General features: G+C 32.7%; 1 protein-coding gene across 1 annotated transcript in view; it reads left to right on the top strand.

Moving 5' to 3' along the window:
• LRP1B (LDL receptor related protein 1B) overlaps nucleotides 1-18,589 on the top strand; it is a 2,378,573-nt gene that overhangs the window by 1,117,591 nt on the left and 1,242,393 nt on the right. Inside the window, exons 4-5 of the mRNA XM_031963676.1 lie at nucleotides 5,251-5,370; nucleotides 14,813-14,941. Of these exons, the coding sequence (XP_031819536.1) occupies nucleotides 5,251-5,370; nucleotides 14,813-14,941 (249 nt within the window). The remainder of the gene's footprint in view (nucleotides 1-5,250; nucleotides 5,371-14,812; nucleotides 14,942-18,589) is intronic.

The following is an 18,589-nucleotide window of genomic DNA, read 5'->3' as shown; positions in this document are numbered from 1 at the left end:
GTAGCTTAGATACTCAAAAAGGTCCTTTAATCTCATTTATCATCACTTTATTGATGCAGATCACAAGGCTACCCATCATATATGATTCTTGTCCATGTCCCCTGTGTAGTATCTAACCAATGGATTGAATCTTTTCTTTGATTACTCTTTACATCAAGAGAATACTAATGGCACAATTAGGATTTCCTTTTGACCAGCTCATCCTGTTTCTCATTCCTATAATTCTGATGTAATCCTTAAGTGTCTCATTTTAAATTATTTATTTTTGATGTTTTGCAACCTGGCCACCCTATGATCTGCTTTTCTGTTGCCCTTTGAAGTTTTTTTTTTTTTTTTTTCCAATTTCTCTGGAGTGTATTCTGTTTCATGACTCACAACAACACTGGTCTTTGTGACAGGAAGAACCCAAATTGAACTGAGATAACTAATATATATATATATATATATATATATATATATATATATATATATAGTCATGTTTGACAATGATTTAACAAACAATTTGTTTGTCCAGATGATGGATCATGACAGCCAAAATAAACCTACAAATTCAGTAAGGGAATAAGTGGTCTGCTTGTTGAAGTCTGGTTACCAAACTTCTAATCACCTTTCTCTAGTAGCTCATTATGGCTCAGAGGCAGGTCAGCATATTCATTTTTGTATGCTTAGAGAAACTATAGAGATTTGTACAGATTTGTGGAAATGCTTCACGAATCCCAGTGCAATTGGAAAGCAGAATCTCTAAAGACTGAGGAGAATAGCATCAGTATTTGATGAAAATGGCTTGTCTGAATTGTTAATTGGCTTGTGCTTAGGTGGCACATTAAATGTAGATATACATTTGGTTGAAAGGATCATATTCATATTTCATGGGATTAAGGAGACCACATAAGCAAAAATCATCATTTCCTACAGTTTTTATTTTTCTTACATTTGAGGAAATTTGCATTCCAAGTATACTTCAGGGAAGGTCCCCAAAAGTGGATGGCTTCATACTAGAATTTAAAGCAAGGAATATAAGAAAAACAAATCCCTATAATACATGGGACAGAAGAATGCTATAAAAAGGCAGAATCCTTAGAAATTATTAAGTATCTAGCCTAGCAGTATCATTTTGCAGAGGCAGGACCCAAGGCATAGAAAAGTGAAGCTATTCATCTGAAATCAAACAATTGGTTAGTGACAGATTTGGGATTTGGATTCAAACTTTGTAATTCCCAGACCACTGCTCTTTCTAATATACAGTGCAACATTTTCTACCAATAGGAGGGGAAAAAATATAGACACACACACACACACACACACACAAAAAAAAAAAACCAGGAAAGCAATCAACATATAATCAATCCATGTTGTAAAATGTATGTTTAATAGTAGAATATTATTTTTACAAATCATTCATCTGATGTCAAGATTATAATAATTTTATATATAATTCAAATGTTTTCACAACAAAATACAAGTATGAAGAATATGTGTCTCATCCAAAGTGAAGTAAATGAACAAAATGGGCATGGTTCAATCTCTAGTCAATGACCCATTTGTTTCAAGAAATATGTTTATAGTAATTTATATTTTTCAAAAAAAATTTTTTGAATTTTTGTTGATTCAACTTTTCATTTCTTTTTACTCTCTCCTCCTCCTCTTTCTTCTTCTTCTTCTCCTCCTCCTCCTCCTCTTCTTCCTCCTCCTCCTTTTCCTTCTCCTCCTTCTCTTTTTCCTCCTCCTCCTTTTCCTCCTCCTCCTCCTCCTCCTTCTCTTCCTTCTTCTTCTATCTCTCTCTCTCTCACACACACATACACACATTCACGGATATTTATGAAAGAAGGGTAGGGCAGCAATATATACAATGATTCACAAAAGTAAGGAAAGTAGCATCATAAGATCTAAGATCACAGATTGATAACTTGAAAGTACCTTAGAGGTCATCTTTTCCTCCACATTTTGGAGAAGAGGAAATTGAGATTGACAGAAATCAAAAGATTTTGTTAAAAATCATAAGGGTAAGTGTCTGAATTAAGATTGAAACAGATCTTCTTGACTCTGAATCCAAATTTCTATCTTCTACAGTTTACATTTTGCTGACTGCCTCTCAGACAATACTGTTTTGCTTGACACTGAGGAGTACCAGAACAATAATTAGATCTGCGTGAGCAAGATACAGATACAGTCACCAGAATACAAAAAATAGCTTTCTTTGTCCACTGTGTCCTAAAGAAAATAAACAACACTGATAGTATTAATGGAAAGCTTTAGCTTTCAGATCCTAGAGTACATTACCTCTTTCTAGGAGTCTGCTTTTATGTGGTTCTGATACTGATTTTAAACAATATCCAAGAGGAATGAACAAATATATAGAATTTACTGCTGTAATAAAGCTGACAACAAAATTAATCTGAAACACAATTATTTGCATAATGATTATAACACTTTGTAATTAGATAAATGTGGGACTCAGCTCTCAGAAGTGGTTATATAATAATTAAAAACTCACTGCTAGTTTTTTAAATATACAAATAATATTGAAATTCACAGTTTTCCTTAATAAAAAATATTGTTTCAAAATCATTCACCATTCAGCATCATCTGTAACTCTCTCTATACAATGATGTATACACTATATATAAAAAAATTTAGATCAAACTATGCAATGACTGAGTTTTGTTTTGGTTTTATTGTTGTCTTGTTGTTATAATAGTAGTGGTCATAGTTGCTGTTTTCTTTCTCTTCACACCTCCAAGAATTGAACTTCCCCACTCTCTCCTTATTTCTTCCCATCTGCTAGAATAGTGATCATTCTCCTTGTACCCTTTTATTTCTATTGCCATTTTAATCTCATGTAAGGATGCAAAGGAATCCATGAGCAATATGTGTTATCATTTCTTTTACCTTAGTTCTAGATAACGTTGCTGGTAGAGAACTTTAAATAACAGATTAAAATAAAGTGGCTTCCTTTTCCATTTTTGGTGGGGAAGGAAGAAGAAAAAGAGAGGAATAAAAAGAAAAAGATGGCTAATACCATAGTCTTTATGCTGCATAAGGATAATAATAACAATAATAACAACCATAACATTCCTATATTCCTATTCTACTTATACCTATATTCCTATTATTCCTATATTACTATAACTACTTAAGTTTTACAAAGTACTTTACAAATAATATTGTATCCTCAAAATAACTCTGGGAAGAAGAGGCTATTATTATCTTCATTTTACAGATAAGAAAACTGAGGCAAAAAGAAGCTAAGTGATTTGCTCAGACTCATACAGAGTGTAAGCATTTAAGGGAGAATTTAAACTAATGTCTAGCATTCTATCTATTATATCATGTTAATTTATAAACTTTAAGAAAGATGATGGGGGAAGGATTTGGAAGTTGGAAGCTTGGAAGTTCAGCCTCCAATATGACCATTAGTGTTTGTTTTTAATATGGGCAATTCATTTAATTCTCTGATTCATTAATTAATCCATAAAAAATATTTTAAAAATGAATGCTGAATTGAATGGTACCATTATCCATATTTTTATACCCTATTTTTATCACTAAATTATTTTTGCTATCAGATTAAGGTAATCTTAATCCATTATTATAATAAAAGTTTTTGCTAAGTAACCTGGTTTTTGAAGGTTTGAACACACATATCACTTATAATTTATTTAAAAACTCTTTTTTTTATATAAACATGTAGAAGGGACCTCAAAACACAGGATCATAGTTCTAATACCAGATGGGACCATAGAGGTCATCAAGTCCAATCTAGTTATTTTACACATAAAGAAACTGAGACTGAGATAGATTAAGTGAAATACCCAAATCCATACAGGTTTAAAAAATCACAGACAGGATTCAAACAAAGGTCTTCTGCCTCTGAATCAGATGTTCTTTCCACTGTTTATGTTAGTCCTAACTCTTGCTCCAGAGATGTATGGTATGATTTTCCCCCTTTTATCAATAATCTCCTTGAGGACAAGGTGTATGTTATTTTCTTTGACTCTATCTCCTCAGGGTATAGCTCTAAGAACTGAACCTATAAAACTCTTAATGAATGTGTTAAATTAAATTGATGTGACTAAGTCTGACACCTCAGTTCACTTGGCCATCTTCTGAATGGATTTTCTGATTTAGAATTCTGGAAGTGTTGGATTTTCTTTCATGACCCAACAGTTATTAAATGGATTATGGTTAACTTAAAATAAAAGTGACAATAGACAAATGAAAATGTTAACTCATGATTTTTTTTTCCTATCTGGAAAAAGGCCCAATTACTGTAAGCCAGTCTTTAAAGTAAAGTTTCCTTTTTCCTGGTTTTTCTGAGATTGTATTACAATTTTCTTGAAACATTACCATTTGAAACATTACTTTGCTGCAAGTGTCTACAGATTATGAATGGATTGAATTATTTATACAATATCTGTCCAACCTATTTCTTATTTTTTCTTTAGGAGAGAAGCAGCCACTTTGTCACCACTCACTAATATCCTAAATCCTCCAGGGCAGGGAGGACATTTGAAATCAAATGTTGATCTAGTTTAATACATCAGATTACTGAAACAGAATTTGGCAAGAAACCTGATCTTGCCATTGTTTTAACCTAAGAGTGTTTTTATCTCTATAAAATGTAATTTGTTCCTGGAATTTGTGAGCTATTGCTTCAGCAACATCTTTGCCATAATTTAGATAAAATGCCATCATTAGATAGAATGAAACATATTATGTCCAATGTTTGCCTAGCATTGCCCCAGCAATAAAAGATAAATGATTAAAATGGAATATATGCACATTGATTGATGTGAAGTTTAAAGGTGGCTTACTAAATCAAAATAAACTGTTAACAGAAAAAAAGTCAATTGATATGTCAGATAGGAAAGACACGGATACTGAAATCAACCTCTTAAAATGGATGTATTTTTAAAAATTAACTTGAAATAATTTAAATTTACTAAATTTTATAAGAAATGACTTTGAGCATGCATGAAGTCCAAAGAAGTAAGAAGCCAAAAAGTCATACAACTGTTGTTTAAAGTTGTTGAAAGAAAAAAAAATAATATGCTGATACATTTGTTATTTGGAAATGCAAGACTTTTTTTTCCCCCAAAGAAAAAATTGACTTGGCAATACAATAGAGTGAAAAATAGAGGTAGTTTCTACTATCACAAAAATAAAAATGCCTTGGAAACATTTAAGAAAACAAAATGAATTTTTAAGATAAATATAATGCATATGTATTTTTGTGTTTTTCCCCTCCAGAACTGCTACCAAATTGCCAGCAGATGAATTGTCAATATAAATGTGCAGTAATAAGGAATAGTACAAGATGTTACTGTGAGGATGGATATGAAATAGCACAAGATGGAAGAAGTTGCAAAGGTAACTAAATAATTTAAATCTAACAGTTCCAGCATCTTATTTTCTGTTTTTTTTTAAATTAAAGCTTTTTATTTTCAAAATATATACGTGAATAATTTTTAACATTCCTCCCTAAAAAACCCTGTGTTCTATTTTTTCCCTCCCTTATTCCCATCCCCTCTCCCTGTAGGCAAGTGATCCAATATATGTTAAATACAACATCTTTTCTTTTTTTAAATTTTTCCCCCTGCAGCAATTGGGGTTAAGTGACTTGCCCAGGGTCATACAGGAAGTGTTAAGTGTCTGAGCTCAAATTTGAACTCAGTTCCTCCTAAATTCAGGGCTGGTGCTATAGTCACTGTGCCACCTAATTGCCCCTAGCAACTTACTTTCTTAAAGACAGAACTAACAACCAATGCACAACAATTTATATCTTCTAGATATTACCCCAATATTTAACACAATTCTTGGTACAGAGAAACATCTTAAGTGTCTTTAAATTTATTGATTGATATAGAATAATTGTCTGAGGCATATAGAAGCCATAATGGATAGAGTATTAGATATATTTAGTTCAGTGTCTTATACCTGAATTTTTACTTTAAAGGATTATTGTAAGGGTCAAATGAAATGTGTGTGTGTGTGTGTGTGTGTGTGTGTGTGTGTGTACTTAGTGAACCTTGAAAAACTGTGATGTTTATTATTATTATTATTATTGCTTGTATGTCACAGAACCATGTCATATTACATTTTAATTTTCCAGGTTTCTAGAAACTACCCAAAGTATGAATGTTTATATTAAGAAAAACAAATTTATTTTACAGAAGAAAAAAGAGTTAAGGGCTACAGGGATTGAGTGCCATTATTAAAAGTGAAAAAGACTTTACTTCAAATTCTGCCTCAGAAACTTAATAACTAGGTAATCCTGGGCAAGAGATTTAACTTCTTTTAAGTTCCTTTTTTCCATCTTTAAAATGGGGTTAAGAATGGCTACTATCCTCATAACTTTGTTGAAAACCTATATAGTGGGGTATATAATAAACTCCTAATAAATGTGTTTTTAGCACCAGCCCTGAAGTCAAGAGGACCTGAGTGCAAATATGATCTCAAACACTTAACACTTCCTAGCTCTGTGACCCTGGGCAAGTTCATTCATTTATTCATTGATTTTTTTTTTCTGTGAACATAATTAGGCCAATGTCTATGGGTATATTTAGCCATAGAGTGGCTATGTTTTTCACTGAGTCTCTGCAGTATTATATAATTCACATAATGCCATTTCCAAATGAAAATATTCTGAGAAACTTAAAATATGAAGAAAATCCCTCCTCTATCTGAACTTTATCTGGAACATCATCTTTGTCTACAAAAAACTTTTTTTAATACTTTACCCTCTTTTATAGCTCATTTGATACTATTATACATCCAGGTAAATTGTATCTGTGGTTGCATCTCATGAAATAATGTATGTAAAGCACTTGGTAAATCTTAGTAAATATCTTTTATTATTGTTATCATTATTACAATTATTATAGAATGAGGAATCTTATATGATACTAACATTTGCAAGGAAACACTTTGTTTAAGGACATTCCCAAGACTATGCATTGCTCATATAAATGAGTTGCTTTTTTTGTAATTCATGAGAATAAATGGAGGAAACTAGTGTATGCTACAAAATTGTCATGAAAGGCCATCCACTAACTTCTCATGTACCTTCAAGAATACCTTTCTATTCAATCCAATTTAACAGTTTTCATCGATCACTTCTATGTTAGGTAATAAAGTGGATACTGGTAGCATTTATAAGTTTTTTAAATTAAGTTCTTGCCCTCAAGGATCTTATATTTTTGCTGGGAAGATACAACTTGCAAGTAAATACGAAGCATAAAAAGAGGTAATAAGAAATAGTTTCAAGAAGAAAAAAATGCTACTTAGTAGGACATTCAGAAAGACATTCCAGGGAGGAAGTGATATCTGAATTGTACTTTCTAGGAAGTTGGGAAATTTATAAAACAGATGAGAGAAGAGAGAATATTCTAGATTTGTAGAACTACTATGTAAGGTTGATTAGTCAAGAGCTAGATTGGAATGAACAACTAATAGAAAAATTTGACCAGCATGAAGGATTTATGGAAAGCAACTTGAAATAAGAATGGAGTAACAAACCAAAATTTAGGCAGAGGATTCAGAATTGTATCTTAGAAACAATAAATAATTATTCAAAATTTTGGAGTAAGGGAATAACAAAGTTAGATATTTGTCCTAGGAATAGCAATTTGGTAGGTATGTGGAAAATGTTTTGCAGAGTGATGAAACTGGAGGCAAGGATTCCAATTAGGAGATTATTGTAATAGTGCAAGTGCAAGATGATGGGTAGATTATTTGAGTAAGGAGATCAGCATAAGAAATATTATTAGAATAAGACTGACAAGATTAGGAAAGAGGGACAAGGTAAAGGATGACTCCAAGGTCATGAATCTGAATGACTTGAAAAATGACAGAAAAAAAAGCAATTTGGAGGGAGAATAGGTTTTGTTTTTCCTTTTCATTGATTACACACTATATCATCCCAGGATGATAGAATTAGAGCAGAAAGGGGTCCAGAAGAGCATCTTGTATGCCATCTTTATTTATTTATTATTATTTTGCTGAGGCAATTAGGATTAAATGATTTGTCCAAGGTCACACAGCTAGGAAGGATTGGATATCTGAGGACAGATTTGAACTCAGGTCCTCCTGACTACAGGGATGATACTCTATCTACTGTATCACCTAGCTGTCCTGGAAGGATATGTTTTTGTAAGAAATATAGAATGAATTCCATTTTGAATATGTAAAGCTTAAAGTGCCTACATAATATCTAGGTGGAGAAATCCAATAAGCAATTGGTGACAAACGATTGAAGTTCAAAAGAAAGAAATTTGAATTAGATGTATTAATTTGGGAGCATATCATAGGAATGATCATTGAACCTATGAGATCTGATGAACTAAAAAAGGCAGGGGAATATATATGTACATGTATAAAGAAGAGAAAAAGGCTCAGGGAAGAACCTTGGCAATACTGACATGAGAATGACTGAAGAATAATAATATAGCAAAGAAAATTTAAAAGGATGGTCAATCTGATAAAAAGAAAACTGAGACAAAAAAGTATCATGGGCATCAAGGGAAAAGAGCTTGTCCAAAAGGTGGATATTAAAAAAAAGCTGTGAAATGCCAAGCAGAATGAGTACTAAGAAAAGGTCATTGTATTCATCAGATAGGAAACTATTACTAATATTGGAGGGAGGAGTTGTAGTTAAGTGGGTGGGAGTCAGATTGCCATTTGAAATAGGTAGGAGATATAAGAATGAATGGTAGACATGTTGACATACTTTTCTAAGTAACTAGTTTTTGATAGGAAAAGTCTAGCTTAAGAAACTGGCATAGTCAAGTAGAAGGGCTCTTTGTGGCAAGGAGAAAGCTCATCTCTTTCTTTTTCTAACAAAGGAAAGAGAATGATAATGATGAAGAGAATTTGTATGTATACATACAAAACAAGTACACAGAAAATTCCAATGAGATTTTATGAAGAAGAGAAAGTAGATTTATAGTTTTTGTGTCTGGTAGCTGTTTTAAAATAGTTGGATTTTCCATTTTTGAGACATTTTTAAAATTAGTGTTTTCTTGGCAAAATGATCAGGTGATTTCTGGATAATGTGACTTATTGGATTTTTTAGCCATTTTATTGTAGCAATTTTTTAAAAATTAAGAATCAGTTAAAAGTTTTTTTTAAAGAAGTTATGATATTCAAATTCAACATCTTTACATTGCTTAAACTTTTTGTATATGATTTGATCTGTTCTGGACAATAAAGACAGTTTACCACTGGAATAATAATTAAAGTCTTTCTAGCTCAATAAAATTTTCCATAACATGCATTCCACTGGCACAGGCTTCAAGAATCTAAGTATCACTATATCAGTGAGAGGCAAAAGAAAAAAACGTTGTTTTAAATCTCAATGAAGTAATAAAATACGTTACCAGTCCTTCAGTCTTGCCAAGTTGCTCACTTCTTAAAAAAATCAGGCCTTCAAAGGTCAAAATAATTTGTATATTGAAGATGTATTTTCTTCAAGTTTAACTCCAGTCTTAGTGTACTGTTCTAGGCTCTCGGCTCTAGACTACATGAACCTTCACCTTCTGACTAACAGAAACTAGGCAAGTTGTTTCAAAATAACTACATGACTGTTCTATCTGAGGATCAAAAAAGCCAGGCAAAGGGGTGTGGGAGAGAACTGAGGAATAAGTTAATATGAAAGAAGAGGAAAACATCTCTTCCTCCAAAAGACTTGTAGTTTCGTTAGGAAGATAAGACTTCATAATATGAAGTTATTTCAGATACCTAGAAGTTATAAGAGAACTCCTTTATATTTATTTAAACTCCAGTGTCAGTGATTTTTTTTTTAACCTTCCTCAACAATTCCATTTTTTCCAGCATATATTTGACCACTCACTTATATGGAAACAACAACAACAACAATCAGAAGCAAGATGTGTTAAATTTTCTTAAATATACTGAAAATATTCGATTCTGTGCCCTACTTGCAATGTATCTCTCAATTCCCTTTACAAAGAAATTTTAAATTAAGGTTTTATGTACCTGACAATGTTTTCCTTTTCTCAAGCAGACAAGTATAGTATGGAGCAGTAGAAATATCACCAGTCTTGGAATCAGGAAATAAGGGGTTTGAAATATGGTGATTCAGAGTTGGACCTTATAGGTTATTTTTTAAAAAGAAAATTGTAGCTTCTTCTTATAATGCCCTGGAGAAGCAGTCATTCACTGTCTGAATATCATTAGAGACATCAAATCCACTATCTCTCAAGATATCCCATTCATTAATTCATCTACAGCTGTAATCATTAGGAATGTTTTTTTCTCATATTTATAATAATAATCAATTTCACTCATATTTCCAACACTTGGTCTAAGACACATGCACTAAATCCAAGAATAAAATGTCTATTTCCTCTTTTACATGAAGACTTCAAAAATATCAAGACCTTTTTTTGTTTGTTTTTCATCTTCTCTTTCACAATCTAACTAAGTTCAGTTTCATTCCATTCTTGAATAATATAGCTTCTAGTGTTTTGATCATACTTATTAGCTTCCTCTAAAACAATATAGATTATTAATGTCCTTCCTAAACGTTTGGTCTGACCAGAGCAGTATACAGTGAAACTATCAAATCTCTATATCTAGATAAAAGATGTCTATTAATGTAGTTAAAAATCTCATTTACTTTTATTTCTGACACACCTTATCATACAAATATATTGTGTTTATAGACAATTGGAACACCTATTGCTACAGAATCTCAAAGGTGAAAGAACCTCAAATATCATCCAGTCTAATTTGTAATTGAACTTGAACTGGAAAAGTCCTCTAAATTTTATGAACTCAGATTTATATATTATGACAATTATTTATCTTGCAGCAACCCTATAAGATAGAAAGTACAAGCACTATTATTCTCTTTTATATAAGTGAAAACTGAGTAGCTGAGGTAAATATCATATAACTAGTAGGTGTCTGAGATAGTATTTTGTTGAACATTTTGTCTCAGCTTAATTCTGAGATAGTTCCATAATACGATAACTCATATACCCCTTTCTATATGGATTTTTGATTCTTTCTCCACCTTTATCTTTAAAATTAATCTCAAGAACTATCTTCTTCATGAAGACCTCCTTGATCTCCTCCAACTACTTTGTGCACACTCATAAACGCAATCACACCCATCCACACTAGATATACTGATATATAGAGATATACCAATCAGTCAATATATATTAAGTATGTATTATGTACCATGCAAGATACAAAGGAAGGCAAATAATACTCTATACTTAAAGTGCTTATTCTTTTTTTTTTTTAATCATTTGGAGTTAAGTGACTTGCTGAGGTTCACACGGTAAATGTCAAGAGTCTGAAATGGAACTTGAATTCAAGTCCTCCTGACTCCAGGGCCAGTACTCAATCCACTGCACCAACTAGCTATCCCAAGAGTCCTCATTCTAATAGGAAAGACATAATGCAAACAACCATATACAAAGTATATGTACAGTTTTGAATATATTCTGCTTAAGGTGTCTAGATCCAATCCTGTTCAAGATATCTAACATCAGTTAAAGATGTAAGAATATAAGTCAGAAGAAAAGTTAAAGCTAAATAGACAGATTTGGGAATAATGAAGAAAAGTTAAAGCTAAATAGACAGATTTGGGAATAATCTTCATAGAGATGATCATTGAATCCATGGGAGCTGATGAAATCAACAAGGATGTAGAGGGAGATGAGAACTCTGCTTGAGTGAAGAGAGTATTTCACTTTTCTCTTTGTATTCCTGGTGTTTGACATACTCTCTCACACATAATAAAAGTTTAATAACTGCTTTTAAATCAATTAAATAGTTCAATTATTTCATGACATCTGCATGCACAACTAAGAACATTATTTAGACTAAATTGGTTCAATCTTTAGGTACAGGCAATACCTCAACTCAGGACTCAATGTTGACCTTTATGAAGGCAATTGAGTAGAGGCAAACCACATTTCCCCTGCAAAGAGACTGAAAAATCATCTGGATTCTAGAGTCATTTCGCCGATGCTGTTACTCCCCTATGGTCCTGAAAAATAAATAGTATTTTGAAATACATGGATGGATGCATTTTGGAAAATGATTGAGGGGCACCCTGTCAGAATATATAACAGCAATGTATTGTGGCTAAGAGGACATAGTAACAGACCTGAGAAATCTGTGCTAAATCAGATGCGGAACCACTTCAGAAGAACTGAAGAGGGAACCAATTAAATGGAAACTAGAGAATCTCTGAAAGAGTGATCAGTTCTTGCCACCATGAAGGGATTGTTCCCTTTTTCAATTATGTTTTTCCCTGCATCCCTACAATCCTACTTTCATTATTTACTCATGCTCCTCCTCTCCCCCCAAAAAAGCAATTACTCATCTTTGTATTCCTCAGATATCTCAGTGGAACCATGATGGCATTGATCAATCAATCCATAGTTATTTATTAAGTATATACTACTTATGTGAAATTTAGGTTTGCAGCAGTTATACCTTCTCAAACTCTAAACTTTTTGTCTGTATTTTTCTATGAATGCCTTTGAGGATACATTTAGACTTTTGGTGAAGAAGGCTTTCTCCTTGTGCTTTTTCTTGATATTTTCTAGGTACCAGTGAAGCACTGGGGCTGTTCATTTGCTATAGTTCATTCTTCTTTTTGAGTCCTACGTCCTGAATGATATATTTAATGCCATTTCTCATATGTTAATCATCATGACAAACATACTGCATTATGACCTGAGCATAATGTACAAATTTCTCTCCAAATTGTCTTTGGTTATTTGTCCTTTATATACTTGGCTTCATTATTATTGCCTATAATCAATTATGGGCTCCTAGAGCAGTGTCTCTCCATATTGGTTCTTGAACCCCTTTATTTTGGGAAAATTTTCTTGTCCCTCCTATTCAACATGAAAGGAAATGAATTCTAGCATTGTCTATCCATTTGGGCATAAGAAATGCAATAAAGAAATGAGTTAATTTAAGTAAGATAATATGGCTATTTGAGAATCAGTATGGCATAGTGGCTAGAGAGCCATCCTTAAAACCAAGAAATCTGTTTTGAGTTCTACTTCAGACACATTCTAGCCTTGGACAAGTGCGCTTACCAACTTAAATGACTTTAAGTTGTAGAGAAGGGCCTGATATAATTGAGGAAGTCTTATCCCACAAATGTCTATGTCAAGGGTCCTCAAACTTTTTAAATAGGGGGCCAATTCACTTTCTCTCGGACTGTTGGAGGGCTGGACTATAGTAAAAACAAAAACTTTGTTTTGTGGGCCTTTAAATAAAGAAACTTCATAGCCCTGGGTGAGGGGAATAAATGTCCTCAGCTGCTGCATCTGGCCCATGGGCTGTAGTTTGAGGACCCCTGGTCTATGCTAATTAAACTACATTTTAAGTTCTTATACGTATCTTTAATGTAATTATTTAGGAGATATCCCCCATAGCATAAGACAAACTTCTTTTACCCTCTAAAGGTATATTTACTCTAAGTTGGTAACCCTTATCCTAGAAGATGTGTACTAAGTATTTTATTCTCTTTAGACATAGCTAACACAGGACTTTGAAGAAATTAGTGCTTGGGAATACATTTTAAAGGTGGAAATGGTTCTATCTATATAATTAGTTAGGCAACAGTTAAGTAGCAGGACAGCTAAGTGACAAGGTGGATAGAATACTTGATCTGTTGTCAGCAAGATTCATCTTCCTAAATTCAAATCTGGCCTCTGACACTTACCAGTTATGTGATCCTAGGCAAGTCGCTTAACTTTGTTTACCTCTGTTTCCTCATCTATAAAATGAGCTGGAGAAAGAAATGCCAAGCTGTAATGTTTTAGTGCCAAAATGTAGTGTTCTCAGTGGTTTTCTGGAAGTCTTGGAGCAGCCTTCCTTTCAGCAGAGTAATCACCACAAGAATAGCCAGGTGTAAAAGTCAAAAAGTCTTTGTCTCCTTCTGATGCTCAGCTAGCTTTCTTGTGGCTTTCAGAGGGAACTTGGTTTCAGTGGAGAAAATACAGGAGGCCTGCCACCATACAATGTGAGATGGGATGAATGAATCTCTCTCTCAGTCCCCTAGGAGAGCCACCAGGAGCCTGACCAAAGATGGAATGAATTTCTCTCCTTGGCTCCAAGAGGTTGAGCTCCCACCTCCATCCTTTGTCATTTCTTCCTCTCTGAGTGAATCTGGCTGAGGCTCCCAGCTTATATGCTCTACACTGAGTATAAACCAATCATTATATCACTAGGAAACCATTATTTGTTGTAAGATTAAATCAATCATACTGAACCATGCTAAACTAAATAACCATTGTCTCATCAATTCTACTGACAACACCTTGTTTCAGAGTTCTGGGCCACAACACCAAGCCACTCAAGTATCTTTGCCAAAATCTCAAATGGGGGCATACAGAATAGAACATGACTGAAATGTAAAAGTTACTTGGTGAAATCATTTCAAAAGTTCTTTCCAGCTCTTCATCATAGGGCCACATGTCCTTTTGGATGCTGAATCTGTTTTGGCTATGCAGTTGCATACTCTGTATTTGCAAAAACTGTCAAACTGCTACCAGTCAATAGAATCCCTTTCCCAATCATAGAAGCAATCTTTTACACAAAAACCATTGTTTAACATTCTTGTTATCTTTATGAATTAACTATGTAAAACTGCCTTTTTTATTGTAGCTTTAGTATTTCTCTTTTGCAGTTGACTTTTGTTTCTTAATAGAAAAGAACATTTCTAAGGTTTGATGAAAATATGTTCACCAAAAAGAGAATGGAACTCTTCATGAATGTAGCTACTGAGCAATAATGCCAATTTTCCTTTTAGATCAAGATGAATGTGCTGTGTACGGGACTTGCAGTCAAACCTGCATAAATACATATGGGTCATATGTTTGTAGCTGTGTGGAAGGGTATCTAATACAACTTGACAACAAATCTTGCAAAGCCAAAAATGGTAAGTTGAAATCTTTCATGTCCTTCATGAACCTTCATTTTTTTGTTTCCTTTCATTCTGTTCTTTTCCCTGATAAATGAGTTAGAGCCATATGTACCAAGTAGGAATAGATTTTCTTTCACTTTAATGCACTGATCCATAATTGGAAACCTGGGACAGCTCTTTCAATTGTCAGTGATCATTATAAAAGTCTTTCAGCTAAGGAAGATTTCTGATTAGCAAGAAGCAGTTCAAAAGATAGAGATTAATTGATGTGAACTATTTATTTCAGGTAAGACTATTGGGAAGGAGGGAAGGAGATCATTGCCATTTAGTTTGTGCATTTCATATTCCTCTTTCTTCTTCATAGAGATTGAGTTTGATGTTATAAGTTTTTATATAGAGCCTATCCCATTCTGGGTTATTAATAAATATTGTTCAATTTATTCTATAATAGGCTGATAAAAATTGCTTACTGCATATGTTTTAAGGGTAGTTGACATGAGATAATCACTTTGAATATTATACATAAGATTTTATATGGCTTCTTCTAATATCTATGCAGTCAGATTGCATTTCATGCATTTCGTATTATTCTATATTAGTTAATTAATGAGGATTTTCCCCTTTCATTAACAATTACTAAATTAAGCATGAGATGGGATTTTTATTTCTGAATCTAAATTAAACCAAAGATTTCACTCACTGATGCTACAGTTCTCATTTCCATAAAATGTATTTAATTTTTAAAAATACCTATGAACTTATATGGAAAGAATTTGTATCTTTTCCTTTTTTTTTTTTTTTTTTTTTTGAGTTGTAGAAGTGGCTTAGTAAAGTTCTACTTTTTTGGCAAAATCTTTAGGAAATTAGTTTCGAGTGTATATATATATATATATATATATATATATATATATATAATGCTCTTTTGTTTTGGTTTTCCTTCAATTGAGATTTCAGATTTGAAATACTAATGGGCTAAGAAGGAAAGTGTTTGTCCTTTGTGAGTTCCATTGATTCATACAATATTGCTGATGATACTCAAGAATAGTATGTAATCTGATAAACCCTACCACTTCCTTTCTCTTTACTCCATGAGGGAATGTGAATGAGGGAATGTTATAGGAGTTAGAAAGTAGATGGTAATATAATATAAAACCCAGGAGATTTGATAACTTTGGAACTGATAATGGAATATACAAATCTTTTCACCTCTAGGTCATAGGCTTGAATACAATAATGGACTCTGTTGCTACAAAATTTCTAGTTACTATATGAAGGTTAACTGAGGTCAGGACCTTAAGAGAAATAATTTGCTGATTAAATATATTTAATGGTAAAAGTTTTAAGATATACAAACTAGTACCTGACATAAAGAACAAAAGAGCCAGTTTAACCAATTATTTCTATAATTCCATGGGGTGAATTATTTCTGCCTTGAAAAAATTATTTTCTTGGGATATGAATATAGGATTATGATATTAATGAGTATTATCTGAGTATTTATTGAAACATTTCAATTCTCTGGACAAAAGATTGCATCAATTATTGTGTGTGTGTGTGTGTGTGTGTGTGTGTGTGTAAGAAACAGAGATAGAAACAGAGAAAGATAGAGACAAAGAGGCATAGAGGAAATTGTGAGTGAGAAGTTTGTCAAAGTTAGTTGCAATCTGCAACTTGATAATGACATGAAGGAATCCCTATCATTCTTTCTTCATAGAGATCACTGATGTATAATTGCCATGAAAGTACTTCACTAAATCTCAGAACTATCTCATATTGACCATTAAGTAAACAAATACAAGATAGAAATGGCTAGATAACAGTTCCTATAAAGGACATCTGGATATGTAATTGGGTTACAAACTTAATTTGAATTAATGGCATGTTATACAATAACAACAACCAAAAAAAATTCAACATAACCCCAAACCTTATAACTTTCTAGCATCATTCCTAAAAGAAATCTTAGGCTTATATAAGAGAATCTTATTATCAAGATTAAATAAATCATATTGCTATTGTTGGACTACATTGAAAATTATTGTGTTAAATTCCAAGCATAATATTTTAGATAAGTTATTGTTAGCTTCTACAGTTTTAAGAAATGCTAACCATTACACTGAAAATATTGGAAATATTGTCATAGGAAAACTAATTCAACAGTTGGCATAGTTAGCTCAGAGAATGGAAGTTTTAGTGAAGAATAAATACTTAACTTTAAATATAAGAACGGCTGTTATGTGAAAGAGAGACTATGCCTCCTCAAGTTGAACCCACAGCCTAGAAACAAACTGATGTTGGAAGTCACAAAGAAGCATGTTTAAATTTCTTCCTAAATTTCTGTTGAATTGAATTTTGACTTAATTCAAGAACATATTTCCTAATAATTATTGGGGTTACAAATTGAATAACCTTCACAGGAAGTTAGTTAAGATAGTCAAGTTCTAGAATCAGGGGTCCTCAAACTATGGCCCATGGGCCAGATGCGGCAACTGAGGACGATTATCCCCCTCATCCAGAGCTATGAAGTTTCTTTATTTAAAGGCCCACAAAACAAAGATCTTGTTTTTACTATAGTCCAGCCCTCCAACAATCTGAGGGACAGGGAACTGGCGCCCTATTTAAAAAGTTTGAGGACGCCTGTAAATCTAGATGATCACTTCTCTAGATTGTGGAAGGGTTTCTTGTTAAAGTATCAATTGAACTGGGTGCCTACTATTTCCAAATATATTAATCTGTGATTTTCAGAAAGAAGTTCTTGATGAGTTGATACAGACTAATCTTGTGTAAAGTATTAGGAAATTCATGTGTTCCACTTCCCAGGTATCTAACATAATTAAAATGCACAGGTGTACAGAAGATCCTTATAAAGCCAAGCATCATAAGAAAGGGATGAGATATTAGGCTGGAAGAGCTTTTTCCTCAAGCATAAGCCTTTTCTGAATGTGGAAAACCTGAATTCTCAGTCCATGAGAAAATGAATAATTGCTAAATAAATATAGTAATATAGATGAAAAAATAAAATTAGTTTAAAACAATCCACACTTCAATAGTGCTATGTGGGAAGAGAAATACAAGAACACATGATGTCATTTTCAAAGTACTATAGCAAAATGTTCATTATGTTGGAAATAAGATACATGATTTATATGCTAGAAACTTTTGAATTAAATGTTAGGATTTATCATTTTGAAAGGGGAATGTTAAAATAGTTATTACATGCTAAATATAAAAACACGTTCCCAGGGCATGTCCCTATATATTTTTTTGCATTTTATATACATATTTAATTAATCTTCAAACTTAAAATAAAAGGGTTTTTTAAACTTCCTTTTCATAAATATGATGATTGTTGTAGAGGAAACTCAGTCAATTTAAAATTATCTAAGCTAAGAATTGATTTATACAGCACCTAGAAGCTGGAATGACATATCCTTAACCGCTTTCCTTATACAGTACTAGCAATTCAAACCTAACAAAAAAAAATTGATTGGATTTTAATTTTCAGTGTTTTGGGTACTCATTGAAAGTAAAACAGGGACTGAAAGAAAGAACTTCATTCCCCAACATTACTAAAATATTTGCTATACTATGATTTAATTGCACTTAGTAATTGTAAATGATAGGTTTCAGTCTCACCACCAGAAATGGAGTAGACTAGGAGAG

This window comes from Sarcophilus harrisii, chromosome 3 (genome assembly GCF_902635505.1).
Source record: "Sarcophilus harrisii chromosome 3, mSarHar1.11, whole genome shotgun sequence".
In the NCBI taxonomy this organism is placed as follows: domain Eukaryota; kingdom Metazoa; phylum Chordata; class Mammalia; order Dasyuromorphia; family Dasyuridae; genus Sarcophilus; species Sarcophilus harrisii.
The sequence above is the reverse complement of the archived record's forward strand: the minus strand, read 5'-3'. Positions and strand labels throughout refer to the sequence as shown.